This window comes from Sciurus vulgaris (assembly GCF_902686455.1).
Source record: "Sciurus vulgaris genome assembly, chromosome: 4".
Lineage (NCBI taxonomy): Eukaryota > Metazoa > Chordata > Mammalia > Rodentia > Sciuridae > Sciurus > Sciurus vulgaris.
Window position 1 is genome coordinate 86,945,565 of NC_136464.1, and position 27,746 is coordinate 86,973,310.

Consider the following 27,746-nt stretch of genomic DNA (forward strand, 5'->3'; position numbering starts at 1 on the left):
TCTGATGAGTAGAGTCTCTCTGCTTTCTGATCATCACCTGAGCTGCTTTTCTTCACCATATTCTGCCTCACCTTGAGCCCTGATGAATGGAGCCAGCTGGACTGAGACCTCTGAAACCAATGAGTCCCCCTAAATGAACTTTTCCTATTCTAAAATTATTCTGGTTGTGTCTTAGTCACAGCAGTGAAAAAGTTGACTAAAACATCAATACACAAAAAGTACTATTACTTCTTCCATAATGTAAAAGAAGACTTTTGAATTTGAGTCCCCTGTTTGCCCTGTTTTCTAGCCTTCTCTGTATAGCAAAAATCCCCCAGATGTGTACATATTAGTTATCTCCAATTTTTCTTCTTTGGTATCCCTAGAATTCACTGCTAATCAGGTTTCACTTTTACCACTCCATCCAAATAATTGGTTAAGATCACCAATTAACTCTGATTACTAAATCCAACACTCAATTCTCAGCTCTCTTTCTACTTGGCTTATTAAAGCAGCTGATTATTCCTGAGTACTTCTGAATCTCCATAAAACAACGGGATACAGAGACTGTGCCCAGAAGGACATTTATAACTATAAATTGTTACATTAAAAGAAAATCTCAAATCAAGTTTTCTACCTTAAGAAATTAAAAAGTAAAACCAAACTAAACCCAAAGCAAGAAGGAAACAAACAATAAAAGTTGAGATAAGTAATATGAAAAGGAGAAAAACAATGAAATAAAAAGTTGGCACTTTGAAACACAACAAAATAGACAAAACTATAGCTGACTGACCAAGAAAGAGAGAACTCAAATTACAAAAATAAGTAATGAAAGTGAGACATTACCATTGAGTTCAAAAAATAAAAATGCTTACTTATAAAGTAATAGTATGAATAATTATATAACAACAAACTATATAACTTAGAAGAAATGAACACATTCCTGGAAACACAGAACTATTAAAACTGATTCAAGAAGAAACAGAATATCAGAATTAAACGTATAAAAAGTAAAGAGATTGAGCCAATAATCAAAAAATCTTACTGGATGCCTTCACTTCTGAATTCTACAGCACAATTAATTAACACAATCCTTCGGAAATTCTTCCTAAAAATGAAAGCGAATGGAATACTTCCCAACTCATTCCATCAGGCCAATATTCCTGGGATATTAAAGCCAAAGATAAATAGAAAAAGAAAACCACAGACTAATATCACAGCCTTTGGGACAAGAGTCCCCTGTGTTTCTCCTTTGCTAGCAAAGCATTAAACCTTCTTTTTCTTTTTTCTCAAGAAAGTGCCCTCACCAGATGCTGGATCTACTGGTTCCCTGAACTTGTATTTCCAGCCTCTAGAACTTTCAGAAATAAATTTCTATTGTTTAAGCTACCCAGTTTATTGTATTCTGTTATAGCAGCCTGAACTTTTTAGGAGATAACAAGAAAGGAAATTAAAAGATGTTTAACATCATTAGCGAAATGCAAATTAAAACTACAGTGAAATAGTGCCAATATCTATTAGAATGATAAAAAAGAAACAAAAACAACTCAGAAGATAATAAGTACTGATGACGAAGCAGAGTAACTAGGACTTTCATGTGTTGCTTAACAATGGGGATATATTCTATGAGATTTGTCATTGGGCAATTTCATAGAGTATACCTAAAATTAAGACAGCTATGACATTACTAGGTGATGAGACCTACTGTTGTTAACTGAAACCTTATAGGGCATATGACTGTATATTATTCATACAAAGTGGTACAGTTTATGGAAAACAGTTTGGCAGTTTCTTATGGAATTAAATATACACATTACATAACTCAGCGATTCCATTCCTAAGAATTTACCCAAAAGAAATGAAAACCTATGCTCCCATGTAAATATGAAGGCTCATAAGGCTTTATTTATAATTGTCAAAACCTGAAAACTATACAAATGTCCTTTAATTTGGGAATGAGTAACTATTGATACCATACGCTGGACCATTACTTGGCCATAAACAGGATAGTTTTGATAAATGTACCGATATGCAGAAATCTCAGAAAAGGTAAAATAAGGGAAAGAAAGCAGACTTAAAAGACAGTATATATTATTCCATTTATATGAAATTCTTGGAAGGCAAAATACAGGAATAGAAATAGGAGAGTGGTTGACAGGAGCTGTGTACAAAAGAAGGGTTGACCACAAAAGCAAGGACACAGGATAATTTTGATGGGTAAGAGAATTGTTCTGTACGGGTTTTTGTTTGCTTGGTTTTTGGTTTTTGGTTTTTTTGAAATAGGGCCTCACTGTGTTGCCCAGATGGTCTTGAGTTTGTGGGCTCAAGTGATCCTCCCACTTCAGCCTCCTGCCACCAGGTCCCAGCCTGTACTATGTACATGTACTAACCACTGGTGGTGGTGACACAGCTGTAAATGTTTGCCAATATTGGCAGAACGATCCACTTGTTAAGGGTTGAATTGTGTCCCCTCAAAATTCATAGGTTAAATTCCTAATCATTAGAACCTGAGCATGTGACCTTAGTCAAAGGCAGATGCAATGAAGTTCAAATGAATTAGGGAAGGTGGCCCTAATCTAATATGATATGTCCTTATAAAAAGGGAAAATTGAAGACAAAAATATGGAGATGGTGTGAGAAGATGTGCATAATGGGCAAGGAGATGGTATGATCAATTAATAAATGAGAAAGACTGACAGACAACCACCATAAACTAAATGAACGGCATGGAAAGCTTCTAATAGCCTACAAAAGGAACCCATACTAAGGAATCCACACTAAAATCCTGGATTTCTGGCCCGAACTGTAAGACAATAAATTTCTGTTGCTTAGGCTATCCAGTTTGTGGTACTTTGATGTGGCAGCCAGAGTAAACAAATATGTACATTTTATGATATGTAAATTATACTTTCATTTAAAAAACAAATGAAAACATGTTCAATGTTACCAGTTGGAATATTGAGTGTGTATGAACTATAAAAAGTGATCAAGTTATTTAATATTATATATTGCCATGGTTGCAGAGCCCCCAAATGACAATGATTCTTTAAAATAAAAATATTTTGCCAACAAAGAATTTAATGAAGATGAAATTCAACTTTTAGGGCAGAGCTAACACAGTTTTTGAAAGGAATTGTAAAACAAATGATTACAAGCCGAGATTCTCAATTTCAGCTCCAACACATAAATATGGGCTTGTACAGAGTTAATCCTATCTATACCAAAAAATAGCTGAACGAACTGACACCAACAAGGTTTCTTGGAACCATCACAGAAATAAGATATTAAGCAAACTACTACCTTAAAATCTGTAGAGATGTACAGACTCACAGCCAAAAGCTACTTACCTGAAGCAGAAGCCTCTGAAGTCATAAACTGGAAGGAACACTCAAATGGTAATTTTGATGACTGGTAGATAAAAAGTAAGCTCCACCAGGAGACTGAGAAATTCCTGAGGACCACAATCTTAGGGAGAGCTCCATATTTTCATGAGTTTTATCTCTACACAACTCTACCAGGTTCTCATTGTGAAGAGCCAAGAAAGACTCCCTTGTAGCTTAGACACAGGCAGGGGGAAAATAAACACTGTAAAACAACCAGAACACTATACATAACAAAAGTCTATTACCTTTACTGGAGACCAGGCCCTTCAAGCTTTCCTATGAGATTAGGTAGTGGAGGGAAGGCAGATGCCAATATACATTTTGAAGGCTGAAGCCCAGGGACTTAGACTCACTAAAAGAATAATATTTAATAATAAAATTATAGACTATTTCCCCTCCCCAAAACCTCACCACCAAACTAAAAAGGTACCAGAAAACTAACTGTAGATTGCAATGGAAAGGTCCGTCAACACACAGACTCTAAGGAGTTCTTAAGGTAACCCAAAGACAACAGAGGAGACAAAATATAAAGCTAAGGAATCTGAAGCCTCTGACACTTTCAACTATAGCAAACATCAAACACAATCCAAGGCCACAAAACACACATTAACAAATTCAAAAGAATAGAATTGTCTCTGATCACAATAGAGTTAAACTAGAAATCAGTACAAAAAGACAGCTGGAAAAAATAAAATGTCTGGAATTGAAATAATACATTTTGAAATAATGCATGGGTCAAGGAAAAAGTTTCAAGAGAAAAAATTAAAATATTTTAACTAAATGAAAATGAAGATACAACATTAAAATTTGTGGGATGCAGCAAAAGCAATGCCTAGGAAGAAATTGTAGCATTGAATATATGTTTTAGAAGAGATGATCTTATACCAAGTCTAAGTTTTCTCCTCAGAAACATAGGGAAAGAAGAGTGATTTAAACCTCAAGTAAGCAGGAAAAAATTAATGAATTAATACTAAGAAAAGGTAGAGATTATGCGCAAAGAAGTCAAAGGCAGGCCAAACGCAGACATTAATAAAATAAACAGCTATAACACAGATGAAAGCTGTCTTTGGAAAGACCAATAAAACAGAAAAACTCCTGGCAAGACTGCCAAAGAGAGAAGTCACAAATCTAGAATAAAAAAGCACCATGACAACAGATGCAACAGAAATTTGAAAACATGAGACTACCTTAAAAATATTCATGTAATAAGGTAGTAAATATAGGCAAATAGACAATTTTCCAGAAAAGCATTTCCCATTAAAATTACCTAAGATAGTTATGACAAAATTTACATGTCCTTTTAACCTGCTAAAAACTATTTTAAAATATGATATCACACCATTAACATGATGCTAGAGATCTGCTTCAAAGGAATTTGGGGGAAAGGAAACAAGGTGGAGAGAAAACAGGAATGGAAAGGAAACAGGTTCACACTGGGGTTCATTATACTATTCTTTCTAACATATGCTTGAAATTTTCTCCATTAAAAAAACTTTATACTTTCCTGATGAGCAAATTTAATCCTCATATCCTAAAAATATAGAAAGACTAGTACCTTCCAATCTTTGAATTTTGGCTTTCACAGAAATAACAGCTTCAAAGGGTGAAACTCTCAGCTCAAAACAAGTTCCAGTTAATGTTTCAATGAAGAGTTCCATGGTATCACAGAAAGAGAGTTTGTAGTAATATGGTCCCACGTTATCTTCATTGAAGAATGGAGGCTCTTTTCTGTTGTCCATCACTTTGACTTTTCTAATTCCTCTAGAATATGTCGTAGGCAACTGTATTGCAGTTCTAGCCAAATCAACTTTGAACATTGGTAATATGTACTGTTGTTCATGTTTTGAGTTTTGTACCTAAAAAGAAAGAATAATTTTTTAAACAAGTCTGAAAGTTTCATTCTTCCATAAAGATTGTCTTAATAACTCTGGCCCACATGAATCTTCCAGACCATAATTCATGCTTTATGACTAATCCTGAACTTTTCACACTTGCCTCTGAAACCACTCTTCAAAGTAGACTGTAAAATTAAGAATAGGCATACGTAGATATAGATGTTTTTGTATGTGCATATGTCTGTCTCACTGAGGATTGAACCCAGGGGCACTTTACCACTGACAATATCCCTCGTCCTTTTTAATTTTATTTTGAGGCAGGATCTCACTAAATTGCCCAGACTTGTGATCCTCCTTACTCCTGAATTGCTGGGATTACAGGCATGTTTAACCATATCAGGCAGAATAGGTATGTTTTTGATACTTTAATGTATCTTACTAGAGCTTAAAAACAATTCCTAACATATAGTGTATGGTAAACAATCATTTTAATGTTGATATTTAAACTCAACATATCAACTTAGTTTTATAAGATTTTCAAAAATGTATGCATATCCTTTTCCAAAAAATATGTAAATTATGTCATCTAAATCTATAAAGCTTAACTTCACAGCCATTGCATATTTGAATCATGACAAAAGGAATCACAAGAATCTTAATAGATTGTTTAAAAATAGGAACCACTAAATAACCAATGAGCATTTGGATTTCCAGAGAATATCTACAAATAACATTAAAAGGAGTTTAATATTGGTAAAAAAAACATTAGATAAGAGGGTTGGGGATATAGCTCAGTCAGTAGAGTGCTTGCGTTGCAAGCACAAGACCCTGGGTTCAATCCCCAGCACTGTAATTTAAAATAAAGATATTAGATGATCTCTACTTAAAACATACAATGAGGGCTGGAATTGTGGCTCAGTGGTAGAGTGCTCAACTATCACATGTGAGGCACTGGGTTCAATCCTCAGCACCACATAAAAATAAATAAAATAAAGGTGTTGTGTCCATCTAAAACTAAAAAAGGTTTTTTAAAAATCTACAATGGCTAATAAGTAGAAGAGGCAAAGACATCAAACAGAAGTAGTAAGATAATTACAAGTATGGGCCAGGCACAGTGGCACATGTGTGTAATACAGCAATCTGGAGGTTGAGGTAGGAGGATCTCAAGTTCAAGGTCAGTCTCAGCAACTTAGGGAGACCTTGTCTCTAAATAAAACATAAGAACTGGGGATGTATCTCATTGGAAATCAACCCCTGGGTTTAATAACACCCCCCAAAAAATTATAAGTGTGGAATTAGGAACACAGGAATAATCAAATTGATAAAATGATATTACTCAATGAACTCTTGGGTAAAGGGGGAAGCCCTTAAACTGTAAGGATAAAACACATCTTCTTGGATCGGTCAGGAAAACTTTTTTATAAAATAGCTTTATTGAGATATAATTTATACATTACAAAATTCATTGTTTAAAATTCATTGGTTTTTAGCATATTTGAGAGTTGTGCAACTATCATCAAGACAACTTTTGTGTATGTGTTGTGGGGATTAGGGATTGAATCTAGAGCCTTGCACTTGTCTCCAACCGAGCTATACCCCAGTTCCTCACAATCACTTTTAGAGCATTTTCATCACCCTGAAAAGGAACCTCATGCCTGTAGCCATATTTCCCAAATTTCCCCATTTTGCCCCTCAGCCCAAGGCAACCACAAATCTACTTTTTTTGTCTCCGTAATTGGCCTATTCTGGACAGTTGACATAAGCAAAATTACACGATATGCAATCTTTTGTGAAATGCTTCTTTTATTTAGCATGTTTTCAAAGTCCGTTTATGTTCTAGGGTACATAATATTCCCTTGTGTGGATACACATCATGTTTTTCCAGTCATCAGCTGATGGGCATTTGGGTTGTTTCCTGTCTTTGGCTATTACAAATAATGCTACTGATGAACATTCAATTACATTTTTGTGTGGACATATTTTCCTTTCTTATGTGTGTGTGTTTCTAAGAATAGGTTTGCTGAGTTTTGCAGTAGTAACTCTATGTTTAGCAATTTATAGAACTGTTTTCCAAAGCGGTCTGAACCATTTTACAGTTCCATCAACAATGAATGAGGGTACCAAATTCTCCACATTCTTGTCAATACTTCTGGTCTTTTTGATTAAGGCAATCCTGTGGTTGTGTAGTAGTATGTCATGGCTATGATTTGCATTTCTCTAATGGCTAATAATTTTGGACATCTTTTTATGTGATTATTGTCCATTGGTACATCTTCTACAGAGATTTCTCAATTTGCATCCTTTGTCCATTTTTAAATTTTTTTTAATTATTGAGTTGTAAGAGTTTAAATATCCTAGATAAAAGCCCTTTACCCTGTATATTATTAGCAAATGTTTTCTCTCATTTTGTGAGTTGTCTTTTACTTTCTTGATGTTATCAATTTCAGAAGTCATCAATTTTTATAAATTCCAATTTGTCTATTTTTTCTTTTGTGGTCATATTTAAAAACTTTAGCTTTACCCAAGGTAACAGATTCACTCACATATACTTTCTTAAGAAATGTATAGCTTTACCTTTTAATTTATAGTTATTGGTTACTCCGAATTTATTTTTGTGTATGGTGTGAGGTAGGAGTCCAACTTGATCCTTTTGCATGTGTTTAACCAGTTGTTTCAGTAACATTTATTGGAATGGCTGTCCTATCCCCATTGCCTTGCATCCCTTGTAGAAAATCAACTGACTATAAATATGTTTAATTTCAGACTTTTAATTCTATTTCATTGGTCTATATATCTATCCTTATTTCAGCAATACTCTCTTGATTATTGTGGCTTTAAGTTCTGAAACAGGAAATGTTGAGTCCTCCAATTTGTTCTTCTCTTTCCAGACCACTACTCTAATACCCCTGAAATTTCCATGTGAATTTTAGGATGAATATGCCTAGTTTACAAAAAAGTCAGCTGAGATTTTGATAGGAATTATACTGAGTCTGTACATAAAAATTCTTGGGGAGTATTTCCATATTAACAACATTGTCTTCCAGTCTTTCAGTCTGTCTTAATTTCTTTCAAGTATTTTGTTTTTTAGAATATAAATTGTATACTTTAGTTTATTCCTAAGTATTTTATTCTTTTTGGTGCTATTATAAATGGAATTATCCTATTTTTTACATTGCTAGTATACAGGAATAAAATTCATTTAATATATTAATTTTATGCCCTGCAACTTGCATAACTATTTTAGTTCTAATAGTTTTGTAGTGGATTCCTTAATGTTTTCTATATATAAGCTCTACATTCCAGATCATGTTATCTGTAAATATAGTTTTACTTCTTCCTTTCCAATCTAGATGCTCTTTATTTCCTTTTCTTGGTTATAGTAAGTCCTTTGAATCTACATTATAAAGCTGACTAGGAATGGTTTGATATCCTTGTATTATTCCTGATTGTAGGAGGAAAGCATTAAGTTTTGCTACTAGATATGCTGTTTACTGAGGTTTTCATAGATAATCTTTCTCAGATCAGAGTTTCCCTTCTATTCCTGCTTTTTTAGCATTTGGGGTTTTTGTTTACACCATGAAGGGGTATAGATTTTGTCAAATGCTTTTTTCCTGTATCCACTTAAATAATCATCGTTTTTTTATAATTACTGTTATTACTTTCATTATTACTAATGATTTAATATATTACATTTTTTGTATGTTGAATTAAACTTGCATTTCCAGGTTAAATTGTATTCGTATTCATAATCCTTCATATATGTTGGATTTGGTTTGGTACAATTTACTGAGGATTTGTGTTTATAATCACAAGATAATAATTTGTAGTTTTGTATTTTTCTGATTCTGTAATCAGGGTAATACTGGCTTTATAGAATCAGTTGGGAAATGTTCCCCTAAAGATGGGTAAATTTCTGGATATATTTCAGGATGGGTAAAGCCTCAGAGTAAGCAGGTCAAGGTGAACATTAAAGATTTTAAGAATAAAAAATGTGTTATACATACATTTTTTCTACCAAATGGATATGAGCTATCACTGAAATCATAATCTTAATAGAAATGTGTTTAGTTATCTAAAAATTGTGGTTTTGATAATAATCAATAATCACCACTCTAAAAGCATGACAGGCATCTGAACTCTGGATATTACAAAGATACCTGAAATCCAACGTATCCAAAAATAATTATCTTTCCCACAAACCTTCCTTCTGTTCTGTAGTCTTTACCTTGTTAAATAGTACCACCGTTCATTCAGTCACTCAGGCCAGAAATTTAGGAATCATTTTGGATTTTTCCTTCAACCCCATGACATCTGGAAGTGACCAATCTTGACAATATGACTTCTTAATATTTCTGTATGTTGTTATGTTACCCTTTCCATTCACATGGGTTAGGACTTAGTTTCAACTTAATTTCAGGAGTTCATTAGCTCTCAACTGAGCCATTTTCAAAGCCTAGCTATTACCCTTGATTCCTGTGCTTCATTCTTCCAATACATCAATTTTCTTTTAAAACAACTTTTGGAAATAAAGTTCATGAAAATTGGAATAGGGTGTCACTTTATCACACTGTTCAGTAATTACTGTACTCTCTATTATCTGTGTTTACGCAGGAGAAAAGGTCGAAGTTCTAAAATGTTTATTCTTGACTTTAGAATGCACCGAAGTGAAATCTTACCAATGACAGAAATGAATCTAAGTTAAAGACACAAATTTTTCTCCTTTTAAATACTTTATTTTTTTTAAAGAGCATATGTAGGTACACAGCAAAATTGAGCAGAAAGTACAGAAGAGCTCACCCATCCTCCTTCCCTCCCTCCTCCTAGCTACATCCTGTGCCAGCATAGTAAATTTGTTATAACTGATGAACCTACACATCATTACCACCCCAAATTCATTGTTTACATTAGGGTTCACTGTTGATTTATAAACTACAGGTTTGGACAAATGTATAAAGACATATTTGTAATGATAGCATTAGAGTAGTTACACTGCCCCCAAAAAATCCTGTGGTCTGCCTATTGATCCCTCCTTTCTCCCAACTTCTAGCAACTTCTTATCTTTTAAAAGTATTCATAGCCTATCTTTTCCAGGATATCATATAGTTGTAATTATACAATATACAGTCTTTTCAGATTGACTTCTTTCACTTAGTAATATGCATTTAAGGTTCTTCCACATCATTTCATGACTTGATGGCTTATTTCTTTTAATATTAAATGATACTGTATTGTCTAGATGTACCACAGAGTTTATCCATTCACCTCCTAATGGATATCTTAGATACTTCCAAGTTTTGGCAATTATGAACACAAGCTTCTATAGGCATTGTATTCATGTTTTTGTAAGGATATGTTTTCAACACAATTGGGCAAATCCCAAAAAGTGCAACTGTGGACTGTATGATAAGAGTATGTTAAGTTTTTTTAGGAAGACACTAAATAATATTCCAAACTGTCTATATCATTTTGGCATTCCCACAAGAATGAATGAGAATTTCTGTTGCTCCACATCCCCATCACATTCTCTATGACACTATCATTGTTCTGAATTTTGGTCATCCTAAGCAGTCATGTAGTAGTGTCTTATTTTATGTTTCCCTAATAAAATATGATGAGGAATATAGTTTATTTTGAAAATATGGAACTAATTCTGTTAGTTCTTAGTACAAGGTCCTATGATGGCATCTACAGACTAACATTCAGGCTGGAATGTGGTGGCACACAACTGTATCCCCTACTACTCAGGAGACTGCGGCAGGAGGATCTCAAGTTCAAGGCCAGCCTTGGCAATGTGGCCAGGCCCTGTCTCAAAATTAAAAAAAAAAAAAAAATTAAAAGGGCTGTGGATGTAGCTCCATGGTAAAGTGCTCCTTGATTAAATCCCCAGTACCCTGGGAGGGTTAGGTGGGTATGGGATAACATACAGACTCCCTAGAAAGGCTCCTAAGGTCTCACCTTCTAGCCCCTTTTTACTTATCTGCATATCTCACCCCAAACCCTCTGGTAATTTATCCTCTATAATCATTTCACTTACAGCTTTGGAACATACCAGCTTCTGTATCTTTGCTCCTGTTCTGCTCTGTTCACTACATACCCACACATTACTACCTAAGAAGGACCTACTCATCTCTGTGGCTCAGTTCAAGGGACTGGGGATATATCTTAAGGACCATACAAGAGGCTCTGGGTTTAAACCCCAGTGCCACCCAAAATACATAAATTAAACTTAGTTCTAACATAAACTACCCCACAAAACCTTTTATATCTAGTTTCTCTTGCTTGCTCTCTCTCTCTCTCTCTTTTTTTTTTTTTTTTTTTTTTGGGGGGGGGTTACTGGGGATTGAATTCTGGGGTGCCACATCCCCAAAGCTTTTGTGTTTTTTTAAGACAGGGTCTCACTAAACTGTTTAGGGTCTTCCTTTTTGCTCAGGCTGTCCTCAAACTTGCAATCCTCCTGCCTTAGCCTCCTGAGTCACTGAGATTATAGGTGAGTGTCAGAAGGCCCAGTTATATTCTCTTTTGCACCACTACCTATATTATATAACAATTAATTTTATTGTTTACATGGTCTTCTTGCCCTTTTAAATTATAAGCTATTTAAGAGAGGAAAGACTTTTGATTTACCTCTCCATCATCTAGCAGTGTTTTTCACATATTGGTACTAACTGAAAGTTTGTTGAATTAAATAAGAAAAACACTTCCTCAATTGATCCTTAGAAAAAAAAAAACTATGATATATGTAAGGCATTATTTTATCTTAAAGATAAAATATTGGTTATGCTCCAAAAGTTTGTTTGAAGGGACATTGGTTTCCCACAGAAATGATGTACTGATCCCACCAAAATGTACCCAATTCATGACAGATCTGCACATATATGTATTTTGTTATAGTGTGAGCTTTCATAATACTAATAGGAAATAAATTTCATTTACTAAGGAACCTGAAATACATTGGGCAAATTGCAAATGCTCCTAAAGAAATGGCATCACAGGAAGAAAAGCTGTTGCTAACAGCAGTTGTTCTGAGTGCTGTTATGCTACTGTTATTGCTGGCAATACTAGCAAAAGCCCATTATTATTAAAGAAAAGCTTTAAATAATGAACTGTGCTGCCCAGGTTTATTATTTATTCTTATATCTTTTTCAGTGAAATGTTGGCTGGAGATATAGCTCAGTAGTGGAGCACCTGCCTAGTAAGTGTGAGGTCCAAAGTTTAATTCCCACTATACCTCAAAGAAAAAAAGGGGGGGGGGGGTGGAATTCCATGAAAACAGAAGGGAGATCAGCAAAGCAGAAGGGGATTAAGGAGAAAGGGGAAGGAGGAAGGGATGGGAAAGGAGAAAAATAGTGAAATGAAATCAATGAAACTATGCTATGTACATATATGAATATACCACAATGAATTTCTACTTTATGTATATTTTAAAAGACTATAAATAGAAGATCAGTAGAGGAAGAGAAACAGGAAGGGGAGGGAAGGAGGAAAGTACTGGGGACTGGGACTGAAGTGGAGGAAATTACATTTCATGTTTGTATGACTGTCCAAATGAGCTCCAATATTATCTATAATTATAATGCATCAATTTAAAAAAAGGGAAAGGGTAGTAAAATGTCTATAGGAAAAATGACAATATGGAGCTCTAGAACTGCAATCTCTTTTTGTTCCCTCATTGAAACAATTGCTTTTAAAATATGATTTTGGTTAACATGTTGATTCTTAAAAACATACTTAGTAGGGTGTGGTGGCACACGACTGTAATCCAAGTGACTTAGGAGGCTGAGGCAAGAGAATTGCAAGTTCAAAGGCAGTCTCAGCAACCTAGTGAGGCCCTAAGCAACCTAGCAAGACCCTGTCTCAAAATAAAATACAAAATGGGCTGGATGTGGCTCAGTGGTTAAGTGTTAAGTGTTCCTGGGTTCAATCCGTAGTATCAAAAACAAAAAAACAAAAAACATACTTATCATGATACATCAACTAAGAGTGTACTACAGAATGATCAGTGTCTGTTAGCTCAAGGACAACAACACTCCCTACACCTACAAAGTAGCAGCTCTGGCAACAGAAGTCAGGTATGCTGAAATGAACATTACAGAAAGAAAGGCATAGGTGAGTAGTGCCTATCTCAGGAATTTAGATACAGAGAATATACAAGGAGTATTTCTTTCAGCACAGTGCTCTTGCACAGCAATACCCTGAAAATAATAAACCATCTGGGGAGAGAGTAGAAAGTAACAGATTTAGAAGTCCTTCATCTAGAACAAGAATACATAGTGACTATAGATTATAAGAAAAAAGAGCAATAAAGTACAAGCATTAATTATGCTGGAACTTCCATGGTAATTTAGGCCCAGTCAATGGAATTATTTGTAATATACAAAAAGAACCAAGAATGGTACCCACAACTGAAAATGCTTCCTCTTGAAAACAGTCATACTTTTCATTAGAAGAAACATAATGAAATCATGTACTCGGTTAAACCAGACTGGAGAATTAGCAGAGCAAATGAAAAAATCTAGTGGGCCACAGACCTACCCAGTACTAAAAGCTGAGTCCACAGAGGGCATCTCCATGTGGTTATGCGTGACTAATCATCTTGGGGGCTACATGATGTTGGAAAAGGAGGGGTGCAATGAAGATTCAAAGATGGAAAATGATGCAAGAATAGCTTTAAAAGTAGAAAAGAAAGGAGACAGGTGGAGAAAAAGGTAGTCCAGAATTTTTACAAATAATTCAAAAAACATACCTAGCTATTAAGAGTAATGATTTAGAAGCCATTTCTAAATAAATTCCCCAAACATGTCATCTTTTCTGAAAAAGTTCTGAAAACAACCTCCAAACATGAAAGGGAAGTTAAAGATACATAAAGAAATAATGGCACTGAATAAATGTGTCAGTGACTTGGAATGTGCTTCACTCTCTGCTCTAAGAAGCTTATCACCTAAGAGTAGTTACCTTTTAAATTTTTCCCCCAACTTAAAGATACCCACAATGTGATGTGCATTAATTACAGACCCAGATCTATATTTACTGGTGTGTGAAAACATCCCTAACGTTTTAAAAGCAAGCTACAAAATTACATCAACCCCACGATACCTCTGTAACCTAATTCCAGCCTGGAGTAGATTGGCGAGTGGAACTGGGAAATAACTCGGGGTTTGCGCCTACGCAAGCCTTCAATATACATACACGCTGCACGCTCACAAATCACCTGCGCAGCCCTTGCTCCTCGGTGCTACCGAGACGCCCCGGCCTCAATCTGGAGGGCTGTGGCCGCGCTCCCCGTGGGAACAGCGACTTGGAGAACAGCACCCCTAGGGGCAGGAGAGCGGGGTGGCCCGCTTCGGCCAGCGGAGGGACCAACCCGCGAGTGTGTGCCCTGCGCAAAGGCGGCACTCTGCGCCGATCCCAGGGCAGCGGCGACGGCTGGAGTCGGGCAGCACAGTGGGGGCTGCGGACCGGGCGCGGCCCGGCTGCCTGGCACGCCGCTCCAGCCCCGCGAAGGGCGGCGACGGCGCGCCCCAGTTCAGCGGCCCGCGGCCCAGGGCGCCCTCCCCATCCAGCACGCTCGCCCGCTCGCCCTCACCGGCTGTCTGGTCCGTTCCCTCGCTCGTACGCAGGCCGACGAGGACGCGCAGGTCCGCAAGCGTCGCCGCAGCAGGCGCGACCTGCAACGCTCCGCGGCCACCGCGTCTCCGCCCTTTGTGACACCGCCTGCCAATCGCTCGCCGGCGCTTACGCCTCCCTCCAATCAGTGGGGAAGTGGGTGGGGACTTGCCGCCCAACTCGGCGGTTGCTCGGACGCCGGGGCCTCTGCGTTCAGTGATGATTGTCGGTTAGGAGAGGCCCGGATGTTGAGCCTTTATTACCAACAACAGTGAACACCTGACTAGAGTTCAAGCCAGCAGCTGGCCACCGGCCACACGGTCTGCGGCGAAAGGCGGGGCTGGAACATGCATGTAACAGGGCCTTGGAGCGCCTTCCCTGGGACCCGCTAATGACCCTCAGGCGATAGGTGGATCCCGGACAGGCACTGTCCAGTGGTAGCTTTTCCAGAGCCTGGGACACTACTAATACATCCTGGACGTTCAACAAATCTCCCTCCTTTAACCTAAACGCATCCTAGCATTTCTGGCCTCAGTTGCCTCATCTGAGAAGTGGGGACATTATGCTTGGCTGAAGACAAGGGCGAAAGCAGATAACTTTCTGTAGGCTTTATTTGTTTACAGCTCATCCACCTTAGGAAGGCTGCAAACCAGGTTGTAGAGTGGGCAGTGCAGATTCCAAATCCCAGCCACCTTTTTTCTTTTTTTTTTTTTTTCCTGTTCCACTTTCCAAGCTGCTGAATTGGGGTGTAAGCAATAACCAGCTTCAAGACAACATGAATCTTTGAACCCAACATGGGCCCCACTGCTTCATTCTCCACATAGGTGGTTCCTAACAAAACTTCCAACCTCATTGACCCACTTCACTAGTGGATTATTCAACTGACAAGGAAATAATCTTACTCCCACTTCTGGTTCACTCATCCTCATTTTATGATTCAGGAACCAGCCAAGGATGAATCCAACACCTACCTAACCAGACTCTCCTTCTCAAAACCTCCACAATCCACCAAACTACTGATATTACACTGGGGCGTGTATGGTAAGGCCCTTCATTTGTCATTCTCACCATTGGTTGGGTTCTAAAACTCCACACTTGCTTAATGCTGAATAGGTTGAAACTTCTTGAAGACAGAGGCATGATCATTATCCTCATATACAGAACCAAGTACTAGTGCCGCTGATAGACTTTAATAAAAAACTTTATCAACCCTAATTCCAAATTCAGAGAACTGACAACATAGGCTTTGGAGTCAGGCAGACTTGTCTTGGTTTCTAATACTGGAAGCTCCACAATCTGATTAAGTCATTCATTTTGTGTCATGTACTATTTTTTGAGTGCCACATAGTTACAGGGGGCTTCATATATTTTCTCCCCAATCATAATTCTGAAAAGCTAAGGAAGCTATAAAGCTAAGGAAGTATAAAGCTAAGGAAGGAAAGAGTTTCTTACAATTAAACAGCTCTAAGTACAAGAGCCAAATTTGAATCTCAGAAAAAATTAAAAATCCAACCTTGTTCCATAATTCCACTTTTTCTCCCAGATTTTAGTCTTATCTATGAAATTAGGACGTTACTGATCTGGTAGTACACAGACTAAATAAAATAGCATGAAAAGTGCCTACTGTAGGAATTTTTTTTTTTTTTTTTTGCCATTCCTTTTACAAACTTCTCAATATAGCAGTTTGCATGTTTTTAACTCTAATTTCATGAACCGCTAGAATCAATCCTAATGACTGGTGAATAGATTTGGTGACAAATCTTGCTGAGTCAGGTCCTACACTGGGCTTGAACTTAGAGCAGGAAAACTGAACATACAACCTAAAGAACACAAGGTAAACAAATAAAAGGTATAAGAGGAGAAGGCAATTGGTAAGTGCCTCTTCTGCCATCAAGCCACTCTCAGAAGGGCACAGCACACTGCTGGCCTGTGAGAGCCATACAAAATCTTTGGCTGTGTGGGTCTGAGGAACTCCCCCAGTCTAAGGTCCTGTTAGGTTGCCAAGGCTGATCTCAAACTTGTGATCCTCCTGCCTCAGTGTCCCAAATAGCTGGGATTATAAGCATGCAACACTGCCCAGTTTCCCAGTCCAATCTTAACATGTCCAAGGAACCTGCTAATGGCGTTAGCATTTGCGAGGCCTGGCTAGCCTGTAAGATCATGCCAGACATGGCACAGCAAAACGTGGCTAGGAGGTGGGGGAGGGGTGAGCCATTCATGTGGCAAGTAGCTACCACACTGGCTGATGGAGACACAGAACATATCCATCAGTGCAGAATTCTGCAGCACACTGCTGCTCTGGAGGCTGACATTTCCGTTTCAAGTATATCTCCCTGCTAATATTACCTGGGTTCACCCTGCTGACTCCACAAGAAAATGCAAACCTCCAAGGATAGAAATGGATGACTTAAAGCAAAGGTCAGCAAACTGTTTATGTTTGCAAATAAAAAACATTTTAGGCTCCATGGACCATTCAGTCTCTGCTGCAGCTACTCAATGCTAGCATTGCAGGTAGGTTGAATGTAACCATAGACAATACAGAAACTGTTTCCAATAAAACTTTATAAAACCACATGGTTGAGGGCCATAGTTTGCCAAAAGTTTCCTTAAAGGACCTGCAGAGCAATCTTTGGAATTCAGTAGAAACCTCTGAAGCTAAGACTCATGAAGTATAATCTCTCATCTCCTTTCCCTTTCTTCTGCCAAGGCCTTTCCTAAGCTAGGACTTCCTGCCATGTAACAAACACTTGAAGGTCATTGTCTAGCATTTGCTACTTTCAGATTCCCTATAGACCTATAAAAGCCACAAATAGATTTCTTCTAATCTTAGGACCCTGCTGAGGCTAATTAAAAAAAAACAACACACCAACCACCATGAAACATTTATTTGTGTTTTACAGTTTTAATCATGGTTAAAATCCCAGCAGAAAATACTAAGTATATTGGGTAAAAGGTGAGCTAACTGTTTCACTGTTTGCTTTGTGTATAATCAGGTTAAAACAATAAGCATTAAGACAGCATCCTTTACTGAAGAATGAGCTGAAGGGTGAGACATGGATACTCTGAATGCTTTACTGGCCTCCAAAGGCATTCAGGGGATCATCAAATATGTTAGATCCCTTGTGTTCACGTCTTGGTTCAGGTGCTGCCTGTGCAGATTGGATTTTTGGCTTGGTTGTCTTAGCCTGGAGACCAGAGGAGAAGATATCATCTAAAAAAGAAAGAAAGAAAGAAAAATAAATAAACAAATAAATAAATAAGTAAAGAAAGAAAGAAAGAAAAAGAAAGAAAAAGAAATTTGCTGAACAGGCAAGAAAATGGGTGCTTTTAAAAGACACACACAAACCACCAAAGAACCATTTCTGGTAACAGTACAAGGTATCAAGAAACACAAATAAAGAAGTTCTGGTTTAGTTATTAATTAAATATAAATCACAGGTTGCTTTGAGCACAGGTTATCTTAGCTACAAAAGTGTGTATATGTGTCTGAAAACAAAGAAAAAAGGATGACTGGATCTCTAACCTAGACCAGAAACTTACCATCTGGGGGGACAATGAACTTATTTCTATATTCTTTTCACTTTAGATTTTAAAAGGAAAGAGGTGACTAAGAATATGCAAACGAATCCAATATAGGATTCATTCTCTTTCAGAATAAATACATTAATTCAAGGTATATCAATGGTAAGAGTAAAGTCTTTGTGACTATGTCCATGTTGTTTTACTCACTCCAAAGCTTATCTTAATTATACTGCTTACCCAGTAATATTACTTCTTGGATACCATAACACCAAGATTCCAACATGTGGATATAAAGACAGGTACACACAAATGACAAAGACCACAGCCATTATTGGTAACAGAGAAAATTCAGAAATGACTGAGACCATTACTAAAAGGCTAATGGCTAAATACAAAGCAGTATTACACAACCACTAAAATCAAGGAAGATTTCCATGTGCTGACAAGGAAAGATATTTACAAAGTGGTTAGAAGGCTCTGAGGATGTGGTTCAGTGGTAGAGTATGTGAGAGTAGGTGTCTAGTATGTGTGAGGCCTTGAGTGTGATCCCCAGCACCAAGGGTTAAAAAAAAAAAAAAAAAAGGGGTGACTAAAAGGAACAGCAGAACAGGAAAAAGAATGTGTATGTTTATATGTATACAAATATACATTAATATCACCATGTCTGAAAGGACTCAAACCAAACTACTAATATTGGTTAAATCGGAGGCTTTTTTGCTTTTTACATTTTCTAAATTATATGACTGTTACCATAAGCATGTATTACATTTTTGGTAATAAACAAATGATGTCTCCTGCACTCCACATGGTGGGAGACAGCACACAGTTTGCTGGGGCAGTATGCCCAATGTGGCTCTGCAATAGCAACTGTCTCCCTGGTAGTCTCAAGGTCTAGATTTGGGAAGGAAAGAAGGGAAAGTATAGGAAGCATATATTTGGCCTTAACCCCCAACTCTTAGACACAGGATACATAGGAAGTCCAACATTTATAACTACCAGGCATCTGGCTTGCCCATTAACCAAACAGAAGTTGTAGCATGTTCACAAACAACGAGATGCCAAGTCTGCTGTATATTCTACTTCCCTGCAATCCTACTCTCCTCATATACTGCCCAAGTCTGAAATAAGACCCTTACTCTCTATCTGGAACTCTGACTCAATCAACTGCATGGTACCCAAGGTGGCTACCTCAGCCTGCATCAGCACATGGGGCAGTTCCTGATTTCATAACATCACAGTGTTTGTCAGATGGTTGGGAGGGGCACACTAAGATAAAAGTTAGTTATATACATAAAGGTTAAATTCTGGGTACTTTCACATTCCTTAATGTCTATCTTGCCAAAAAGCTGTTTCACCAAAATGACTATCCATTACTTTTCCATATTCAGCCTAACTCAGGATTACATAGCAAACTAAAATCAACTGGGGAACAGTTTCTAGGAAAGGGCCAAGACAAGGAATAGGAGACAGAACAAGCAACTGAATAGGAACAATTCTCTAAATCAAACAGAAAAACAAACTTACCCATATCATCATCAAATATAGACTTAGCTTCTACTTTCTTTTTGGATTTTTCTTTGGGCTTTATAGTTAGGTCAGCAAAGATATCGATGTTATCATCAAATAAGTTGGATTCCAAAGTTTTCTCCTTCTCTCTTTTTTTATGTGAGGGTTTAATTGCTTCTGTAGCAAATATATCATCCTTGTTAAACCAAAACAAACAACAAGCAAAACAATTTTAAATTTTAAAAAATTTTCTTAATGAATGCACTCCTCTACTTAGCCTTGGTCTTTCACATTATTCTATCATATTCAACATCAGCCCTATGGTGAGGCTCTACCTGAAAGGACAGTCTCCTACCCCTATTTATCACACTTCCCTAGGTAATTTTCTTCATGGCACTTTTTGCTATTTAAAAACTTCTTAACTATCTCTCTCCCTGTTTGTATCTGGCTGTCCTCCCTAAGACCTCTGAGAAGCAGAGCTCTTATGGTCTCAGTTCACTCTGCCTATAGGACCCAGATGCTCAACAAATATCTTCTGAGGGGGCTGGGGTTATGGCTCAGGGGTAGAGCACTTGCCAAGCAGGTGTGAGGCACTGGGTTTGATTCTCAGCATCACATATAAATAAATGATTAAAAAAAAAAAAAAAAAAAAACCCTGCTGAGCAACAGTCACTGAAGGCCTTGCTGCAAGTGCCTTTGCTAAATTAGCAGGTCTAACCAGGGCCTATTTCCTCAAAACCAGTTGTTAAACATTCAAGCTGCACCAATAGACTTTATATACGTCACAGAGTGGCATGCTGAGGAAGCTGACTGCAGCAACATTCTATGAAATAATCAAAATTATCAAAATCTAGATCTGGGGCTCAGAGCACATCTCAGTGGTAGAATACTTGCCCAATATGTTAGAGGCTCTGGGTTTGATACCCAGTACCAGAAAATGAATGAAGAATGAATAAAATCAAGACTTTCATCAAGGATCATGACCAGTCAAGAACTACCCATACATACAACAACAAAACAACAAAAAACTCAAACATTTCTGTGCAAATTTCAGTTATTAATAGGAAATCCTAATTATAATCATTAAATATCCAGGTATATACAAAACTAGCTTAATGTAATCTATAGCACAAGAGTCAATCAGCTATTTTCCTTAACAGAGAAACAGGAATGAAATATTTTATTACCTCAAAAATATCTTGTGTTTTTGATATGATGTCCTGCTGGTTATTAGATTTTGACTCATTCTTCTTGCCTTTCTGATCTGTAAAGAGATCATCCTCATCTTCCAGGAGGGGAAAGGGATTTGTTTTCTTTGCTGGTCTTGGTTTAACAGACTGAAAGAGATCATCATCACTGCTGGCCTCAACGAGAGCAGGAAAGAGGGGGCTCTTTTCTTTACCTTCCCCGGATGGGTGGGCCAGGGTCTCTGCTGCCTTCCCCTTAGTTTTTGATCTCTCCATAGACTGAGGTCCTGGGCCCCTAGAAAATATGTCCCCAGAATCGAACAGGTCAACCTCGCCTCTGGACTGACCCAGGGACTTTGCAAAGGGGCTTCTGTCCATTGCAAGCACAGGGCTGTTTTCCCAAGGTGGAGCAGCAGCAGCAGCCACTGCCTCCTCAAAGACTTCTCCACTGGCTGCTCTGGGCTGGGGTTGCCAGCCATTTGGTGAAATGGCACCATCTGCCAAGTGTGCAAGGGGTCTCCTGGGTACACTCATGTCCTCAGCCTCACTGGATTCCTGGGCAGCCAGTCGCCTGGCTGCACGGGTCTGCGGTCTACGCTTCCCTCTCACTTTGACACGGCTCTGCAATTGCACCAAAAAAAAAGAGAGAGAGAGAGACAGAGAGAGAGAGAGAGAGAGAAAGAAAAAAAAAAATCACACGCTGATCTGATGATAAAGTAAAAAGTGTTAAAAGCTAACATAGCAAAGAATCAGTAACACGAAGTACTGTACGGTTATCTGTTCTCCATCAATCATTATCTGAAATACAAAATAAGTTATTTCTTAGAGATTTCCAAAGGAGTTTGCTAGCTCCTATTCCTCCAAGACTAAGTAATTTTTAATCCTTTAGTGTTCTTCATTTGAGCCTTTTAAACATTTTTTTAGTTGTCAATGGATCTTTTATTTATTTATATGTGGTGCTAAGTATCGAACCCAGGGCCTCATGCATGTCAGGCAAGCGCCCCACCACTGAGCCACAACTCTAGCCCCCATTTCTGAGTCTTTTGACAGCAGTTTTTGGTTCAGTTTCAGTGGTTGTTGGGACCCCAGAAAGTAGGCAAATTGATGCTCTGTGACTCAAAACCTTCTCAGGCATCTCTTCTTTTCTCAATTCAAATGTGGGCATCTTTCAAAACAAGATAGAATTGGGAGATTCTGGAGTCAACCTTTATTAGGTGCTAATCTAAATCAGGCTTCAGGGAAAAGGAGGTATGACACAATAAGCAAAGAGAGGTAACCTGAGGTTGTTTTCTTCAAGTCAACAAACGCTAAATTCAAACATTAAATATTATGTGTAAAAAACATGGTTCTGAAACCAGAGCCCTCAATATAACACTGAAACATTAGTATCTCAATAGCTATGATTTAATATTTGTGATATGTTCCAAAATACACAATCAAGTCAAGTTCTATAAAGTACAACCTATTTAGGGCCAAGTATTTAACTCTATCTGCCTACTTCAAGGAAATTTCACAATTAATTTTAGGAAGTGGCTAATTTAAACTTACCCCCCACACACCAAAAAAAGCTACTAGAAACTACAACAAAATGATACTTTACTTTGCACAGAGGAAACAGGTCTGCAAACACAATTTATTTGCTAAGATTAAATCATTCTAGGTCTCATCACTTTAGAGATCAGCTAAGATTTTCAAGATAAGGGAGACTGGATAGAAAAAAGAAAACTCATTAAAATAGAAGGAAAAGCTCTAAGAGTTCAGAGTCTATCAGAGATTCGGTGAAACAGTATGACAGATTTTTTTTACCTGAGAAGGAATTACCATGGGTTCTCAAAAGAAGCCCAGGACATGGGGACAGGAGGGGAATGCCACAGAAGTGAGAGGTTTGCATGGAGTTGCAGGTGGGGAAGAACATTCCACGTGAGGAAGCAGCATGACTGGCAGGCATCAGCAGGACAAAGTATGTGTACTCAGGGAATGGGGCCTCGTGTCTGGAGTTCAGGCTGCAGTGTGGGAAGATTGGCAGGAAAGCTGGAGGCAAGGCTTAGCATCACCTGTAAAGGGGCTTTCACACCAAACCAGAAACTAGAATGTTCTCTGCACAGTGAGAAGTCCCAGATGGCAGACACCAAAGTGAGATGGGGGTAGAGGTGAGACTTCACTGTGGCTTCTGTGCATTGTAAATGGAACAAAAGCCAAAAGCGTACAATGGAAACAAAATTAGGGAGGTGGAGAAAAGTAGGAGGGGCTGAAGGAAGGAGGAGTTATCTCCTTCAGTGTGGAACTGAGGATGCATTTCTATCAATGGACTAGAAAGAAGCAGCCAGGTTCTGGCTAAAAGCAAGCAGGCGTAGGCAAAGATATTTTCATCACCTTGTTTGCACTGTGTAAGGTGTCTGCCTGAGCTGGAAGATCGAAACTCACACCAGCCTCCCCACTGCCAGGAAGAGAGGGCATACTTTCCAGACCGTGGCTCCTTCCAGGTTCAGATGAAGGAAAAACCAATTCTGGCGAAACAGGTTTTGCTCCCAAGATCTGGGGAACCGCTGAAGGCAGCAAGGCTGCTGGGTTAATTGCTAAATTTGCCTAAAGAAGAAAAATGAAACTCAGTATTCATTTAACACAGCAGTCTCTTACTATTTCTGTGACATGATGAGATTCAGTGTACACAATGTAGAATACAAGAGGAGAAAAATAATGTAGGAAAATCACCTGATCTAGTCTCAGAATTAGAACAGAGGGTCATACAACTGTGCCCACCACTGTGATCAAAGAAAAGACGTTAAAGACACAGCACACAAGAAGCAACAACTAGGTGGAGTGGGGGGTGTGGTTGGAGTGGGGGGAAAGATGAGGAAACGTTTGGCAGCAGCTGAAAAAAGTGAAAATTCCAAAAAGGTTTATAGATGCCACAAGGCAAGCAATGAAGATCCAGATGTATTATAATTACTTGTATTCTCCCGATCCGAGTGGATGGTTCTTTGGTTTTAAATGGAGCGAGACCTGACGAATCCTGTGTGAAATTACATTCAGTTAAAAATTCATTGGGGAAAGAGGGAGCAAAGTGTCTCTGGGATTATATTCATGCCTGTACATAAATCTGTGATAGAGCAAACCTGTCACTCTCTGTCATTCATTCAAATCCCTCCCAGGCCCTCAAAAACCTTCACTAGCCTCACTTCACCTGTGCCCCTTCCTCTGGCATGTAGGTAGAGAGGCTCAGAATATACATGAAGAAGAGGGAGACAGAGATGAGGAATAGGATTTGTAAGAGCTGTCTATCAAAACAGCAAAGCCTGACCAGCTGGCATCATTGACCTGCTGGCTACCCATCACAATGGCATAGAGGAGCACATTGGACCTCTCCCCCAGCCTCACACCACTTCTAACACTAAAGAAGTGGAGTTTGGGGGTGAGAGTGAGTGGAGACGTGCCTACTTTTTCTGAGCTCAGGACACGGTGGCCTCAGTGAGATATCTAGGGACACGTTCCGGCCAGACTTCTGGCCTATTCTCAGAAGGAGCGCCACGGAATTCTGAGAGGACTGCTGATGAGAAGGCCATCTCAGAACAAGTGTCATTAAGGAAATCACATGTGATTTATATTAACTCAAATTTCATTCTACTCCCAAGAGATCCCAGAGGAGAAATGGGTCTCTAGTGGGAAAAAGGTGGCTTCACCCTAACTTAACTTTACCTTGGAACTCAATTTGGAATTGAGTCAAAAAATAATAATGATTAAATACAGAATCATAAGACTCTGGAATGTGAAAGGAGAAAAGAGACGATAGGGGATAAAAGAACACAGCAGAAAAAAAAAGAGAGGTCCTACTTGTTTCCTCAGCTAAAAGAACTCTGAATAACTCTGGATCTGAATGATGGAATTGGTCTGTACTGGGATGCAAATAAGCGCTGGAGGTCCTTAGAGAGAGCAATTCTAACCTGTGGTGTTTCTGGTTTCCATATGCTTTTCTCTTTGCTACCTTGAGAGGACTCTGGATGTTTTTGGTTCTTGAGAGAGGAAACATAGTGGTCTTTTTTCATTACCTTCTTTTTTTCTGAAACCTTCAAAAGAAAAAGAACCAAAGTCTGTCATGTATTGAAAATTTTAAAGAAAAATCATAATGCAAAAAAGGAACCTAGCTTCTGGGTTTTACAAGTCCCTTTTCAAATGAGGGTTGAACTAGCTAAAAATAAAATAGTATTCTAAAGATTTTCTAGGGCTGGTGATATAGCTCAGTGGTACAGTACTTGCCTAGCATGAGCAAGGGCCCTGTGTTCAATTCCCAGCATCACCAAAAAAAAAAAAAAACAGAAGACGACGACTAAAAAAAAAAGAAGAAAATAGTATATAAAAAAATGAGCAGGGCAGAAGGCAAAAATGACACACAGGGGCTAAACTCAGGTTTAAATTTTTCTATCTAAAAGGCACAAAAATGTAGTCACCATATTGTATGCAATGACCTTTCAAGAAGTCATTTATTTAAAAAAATCAAAGACGTTTTTAATACATTCAGAGGGCCTGGGTCAGTTAATGTTCTGATATTAGGGAACAATATGATTTTCCTTCATCCTATAACTGGGTATTAGTTTCCTTTCCCACACTCCCCGATACTGAGAACAAAGTTTGGTACCACAGGCTGGGACTTAGCAGAGCTGAACAGATCATCATCTTCATCATCACCAAACAGGCTTCCAGGGCTTGGCTCTGACAACTACAATAGACAACATTTAGATTCAATATCCAAAAGAAAACAAAAGCAATTTACAAACAGAGCTAGGTGAGCCACTGAAAGAATATCTAACACAAACAAACATATAATGTAGGAATCCACTAGAAACTGACCCTGGTTTTTTTGGTGCCAGCAAAAAGGTCAACATCAGGGTCATTGTCCTTTTGGAGCTTGTGACTAAAAAGGAGCTCTTCATCCTGGAACACACCTGTGCTCTTAGGACGGGCATCAGAATCTTGACCCTGGATAAAACAGAAAAGATCATGTATGATTATATTTCCAAGGATTTATTAAGCAAAAGTCACAAGTGCAAAGATGGACGAAACAAAGATGTCCCCTGCAGCTCCGCTTATGCTGGCAAAAGGTTGAACCATTTTATTTACAAAAAAAGAATACTATGGAGCTATCAAAAATAACCATTTGTCCCAGCTTTCCCACTACTTGGCCTATACCCAAAGGACTTAAAATCAGCATACTACAGAGATACAGCCACATCAATGTTCATAGCTTCTCAATTCACAATAGCCAGACTGTGGAACCAACCTAGATGTCCTTCAATTGATGAATGGATAAAGAAATTGTGGTATATATATACAATGGTATATTACTCCGCATTAAGAATGATAAAATTATGGCATTTGCAGGCAAATGGATGAAATTGGAGAATATCATGCTAAGTGAGATAAGCCAATCTCAAAAAACCAAAGGATGAATGATCTTGCTGATAAGCGGATGATGACACATAATGGGGGGTGGGAAGGTTTAGTGTTAGTGTTAGGGTTAGGGTTAGGATTAGGGAGCGGGGCAAGAATGGAGGAAGGAAGGACTGTATAAAGGGAAAAGAGGGGTGGGGGGAAGGGAAAAAATAACAGAATGAATCAAACAACATTACCCTATGTAAATGTATGATTACACAAATGGTATGCCTTTACTCCATGTACAAACAGAGAAACAGCATGTATCCCATTTGTTTACAATAAAAAAAAAATAGGGGAAAGTAAATTTATGAATACAGAAAGCACATCTGGAAAAAATAATCTTTCAACCTTTGTGTAGTACCTGAACTTTTTTTTTTTTTTTTAAATCCATGAGTTCCATGAGAAATACTTTGGAATACAAACAATATTAAGTAAGTTCAATCTCATTCCAAAAAGGAACAGGAGACATCAGTGACTTAATCCCGAAACACCAGAATGGATCAAGCATGTATCCCTACTCCAAAGAACTGGCAGAGGTATGACCAGCAAGCCATCTCCTATGCCTGTTCACTTCTATCCCACTATGTTCAGACTCTGTAAAAATTATTTTTTGTCTGCTAGGATAACAGACACTTAAAAATTACTGTTCACATTACTTGGTTTGAAGATACCATGCTTCAGATCTGACATTGTAGAATTCATCCCTATTTCTTTACTATGACAACTTAAAAGATTCAGACAAAGAAAATCCCACTTTTGTCAAAGTAAATTACACTAATTAATCAATTATTATTAATATAGAAGAATCAGTTTAATATAGTAAATAGAGTAAATACAGTAAATCATTTATATTCACTATATGCAGCTCTCATTTACAAATAGGGTTAGTCTGCTGTTATAACAAAGAATTAATAAAACTTTTTGTAGAAATCAGTATGGACTATTCAGTTAGATATAAAAAAGGATTGGCAATCTACAAGATGCCGAACCAGTTTTTTCCCCCGAACATCTCTGTTGAGATAAAAGTCACATGACAGGTGTGCAAACACTATCATCACAATCTAAGAACATTCTTATCACCCAAAGATACCCCAAACCATTAGAGGTCACTTTCCATTCCTGCCCACCCACTTCACTCAGCCCCAAGCAACCACTCATCTACTTTCTGTCTTAATGGTGCACCATGTGATAACCGGATAACTGTATATGATATGCAATGATGAAAAAAGGGTAATTAGTATTTCCATTTCCTTGAACATTTACCACTTCTATGTATCAGAAAACTTCAAACCCTTCCTAAA

At 38.0% G+C, this 27,746-nt stretch overlaps 2 protein-coding genes across 10 annotated transcripts in view; both read right to left on the reverse strand.

Annotated features, from left to right (window-relative positions):
* The window catches only part of ZFAND4 (zinc finger AN1-type containing 4), a 62,714-nt gene extending 47,784 nt beyond the window's left edge, over positions 1-14,930 (reverse strand). For 4 of the 9 annotated variants that reach the window (XR_013763210.1, XR_013763211.1, XM_079136461.1 and 1 more), the window contains exons 1-2: positions 14,781-14,905; positions 4,918-5,218 (exon numbers count right to left, since the gene is read on the reverse strand). Coding sequence is in view for 5 of the 9 variants with exons in the window: in XM_079136461.1 (XP_078992587.1) it covers positions 4,918-5,179 (262 nt within the window). In the remaining 4 variants the exon portion in view is untranslated. The other 5 variants (XM_079136463.1, XM_079136457.1, XM_079136464.1 and 2 more) reach the window with 5 other exon arrangements.
* A 2,740-nt stretch (positions 14,931-17,670) lies between these two features.
* WASHC2A (WASH complex subunit 2A) overlaps positions 17,671-27,746 on the reverse strand; it is a 78,799-nt gene continuing 68,723 nt past the window's right edge. The window contains exons 24-31 of the mRNA XM_079136481.1: positions 25,861-25,989; positions 25,649-25,729; positions 24,957-25,079; positions 23,966-24,028; positions 23,389-23,601; positions 21,016-21,636; positions 19,847-20,024; positions 17,671-18,011 (exon numbers count right to left, since the gene is read on the reverse strand). Of these exons, the coding sequence (XP_078992607.1) occupies positions 17,872-18,011; positions 19,847-20,024; positions 21,016-21,636; positions 23,389-23,601; positions 23,966-24,028; positions 24,957-25,079; positions 25,649-25,729; positions 25,861-25,989 (1,548 nt within the window). The 3' untranslated portion in view covers positions 17,671-17,871. The remainder of the gene's footprint in view (positions 18,012-19,846; positions 20,025-21,015; positions 21,637-23,388; positions 23,602-23,965; positions 24,029-24,956; positions 25,080-25,648; positions 25,730-25,860; positions 25,990-27,746) is intronic.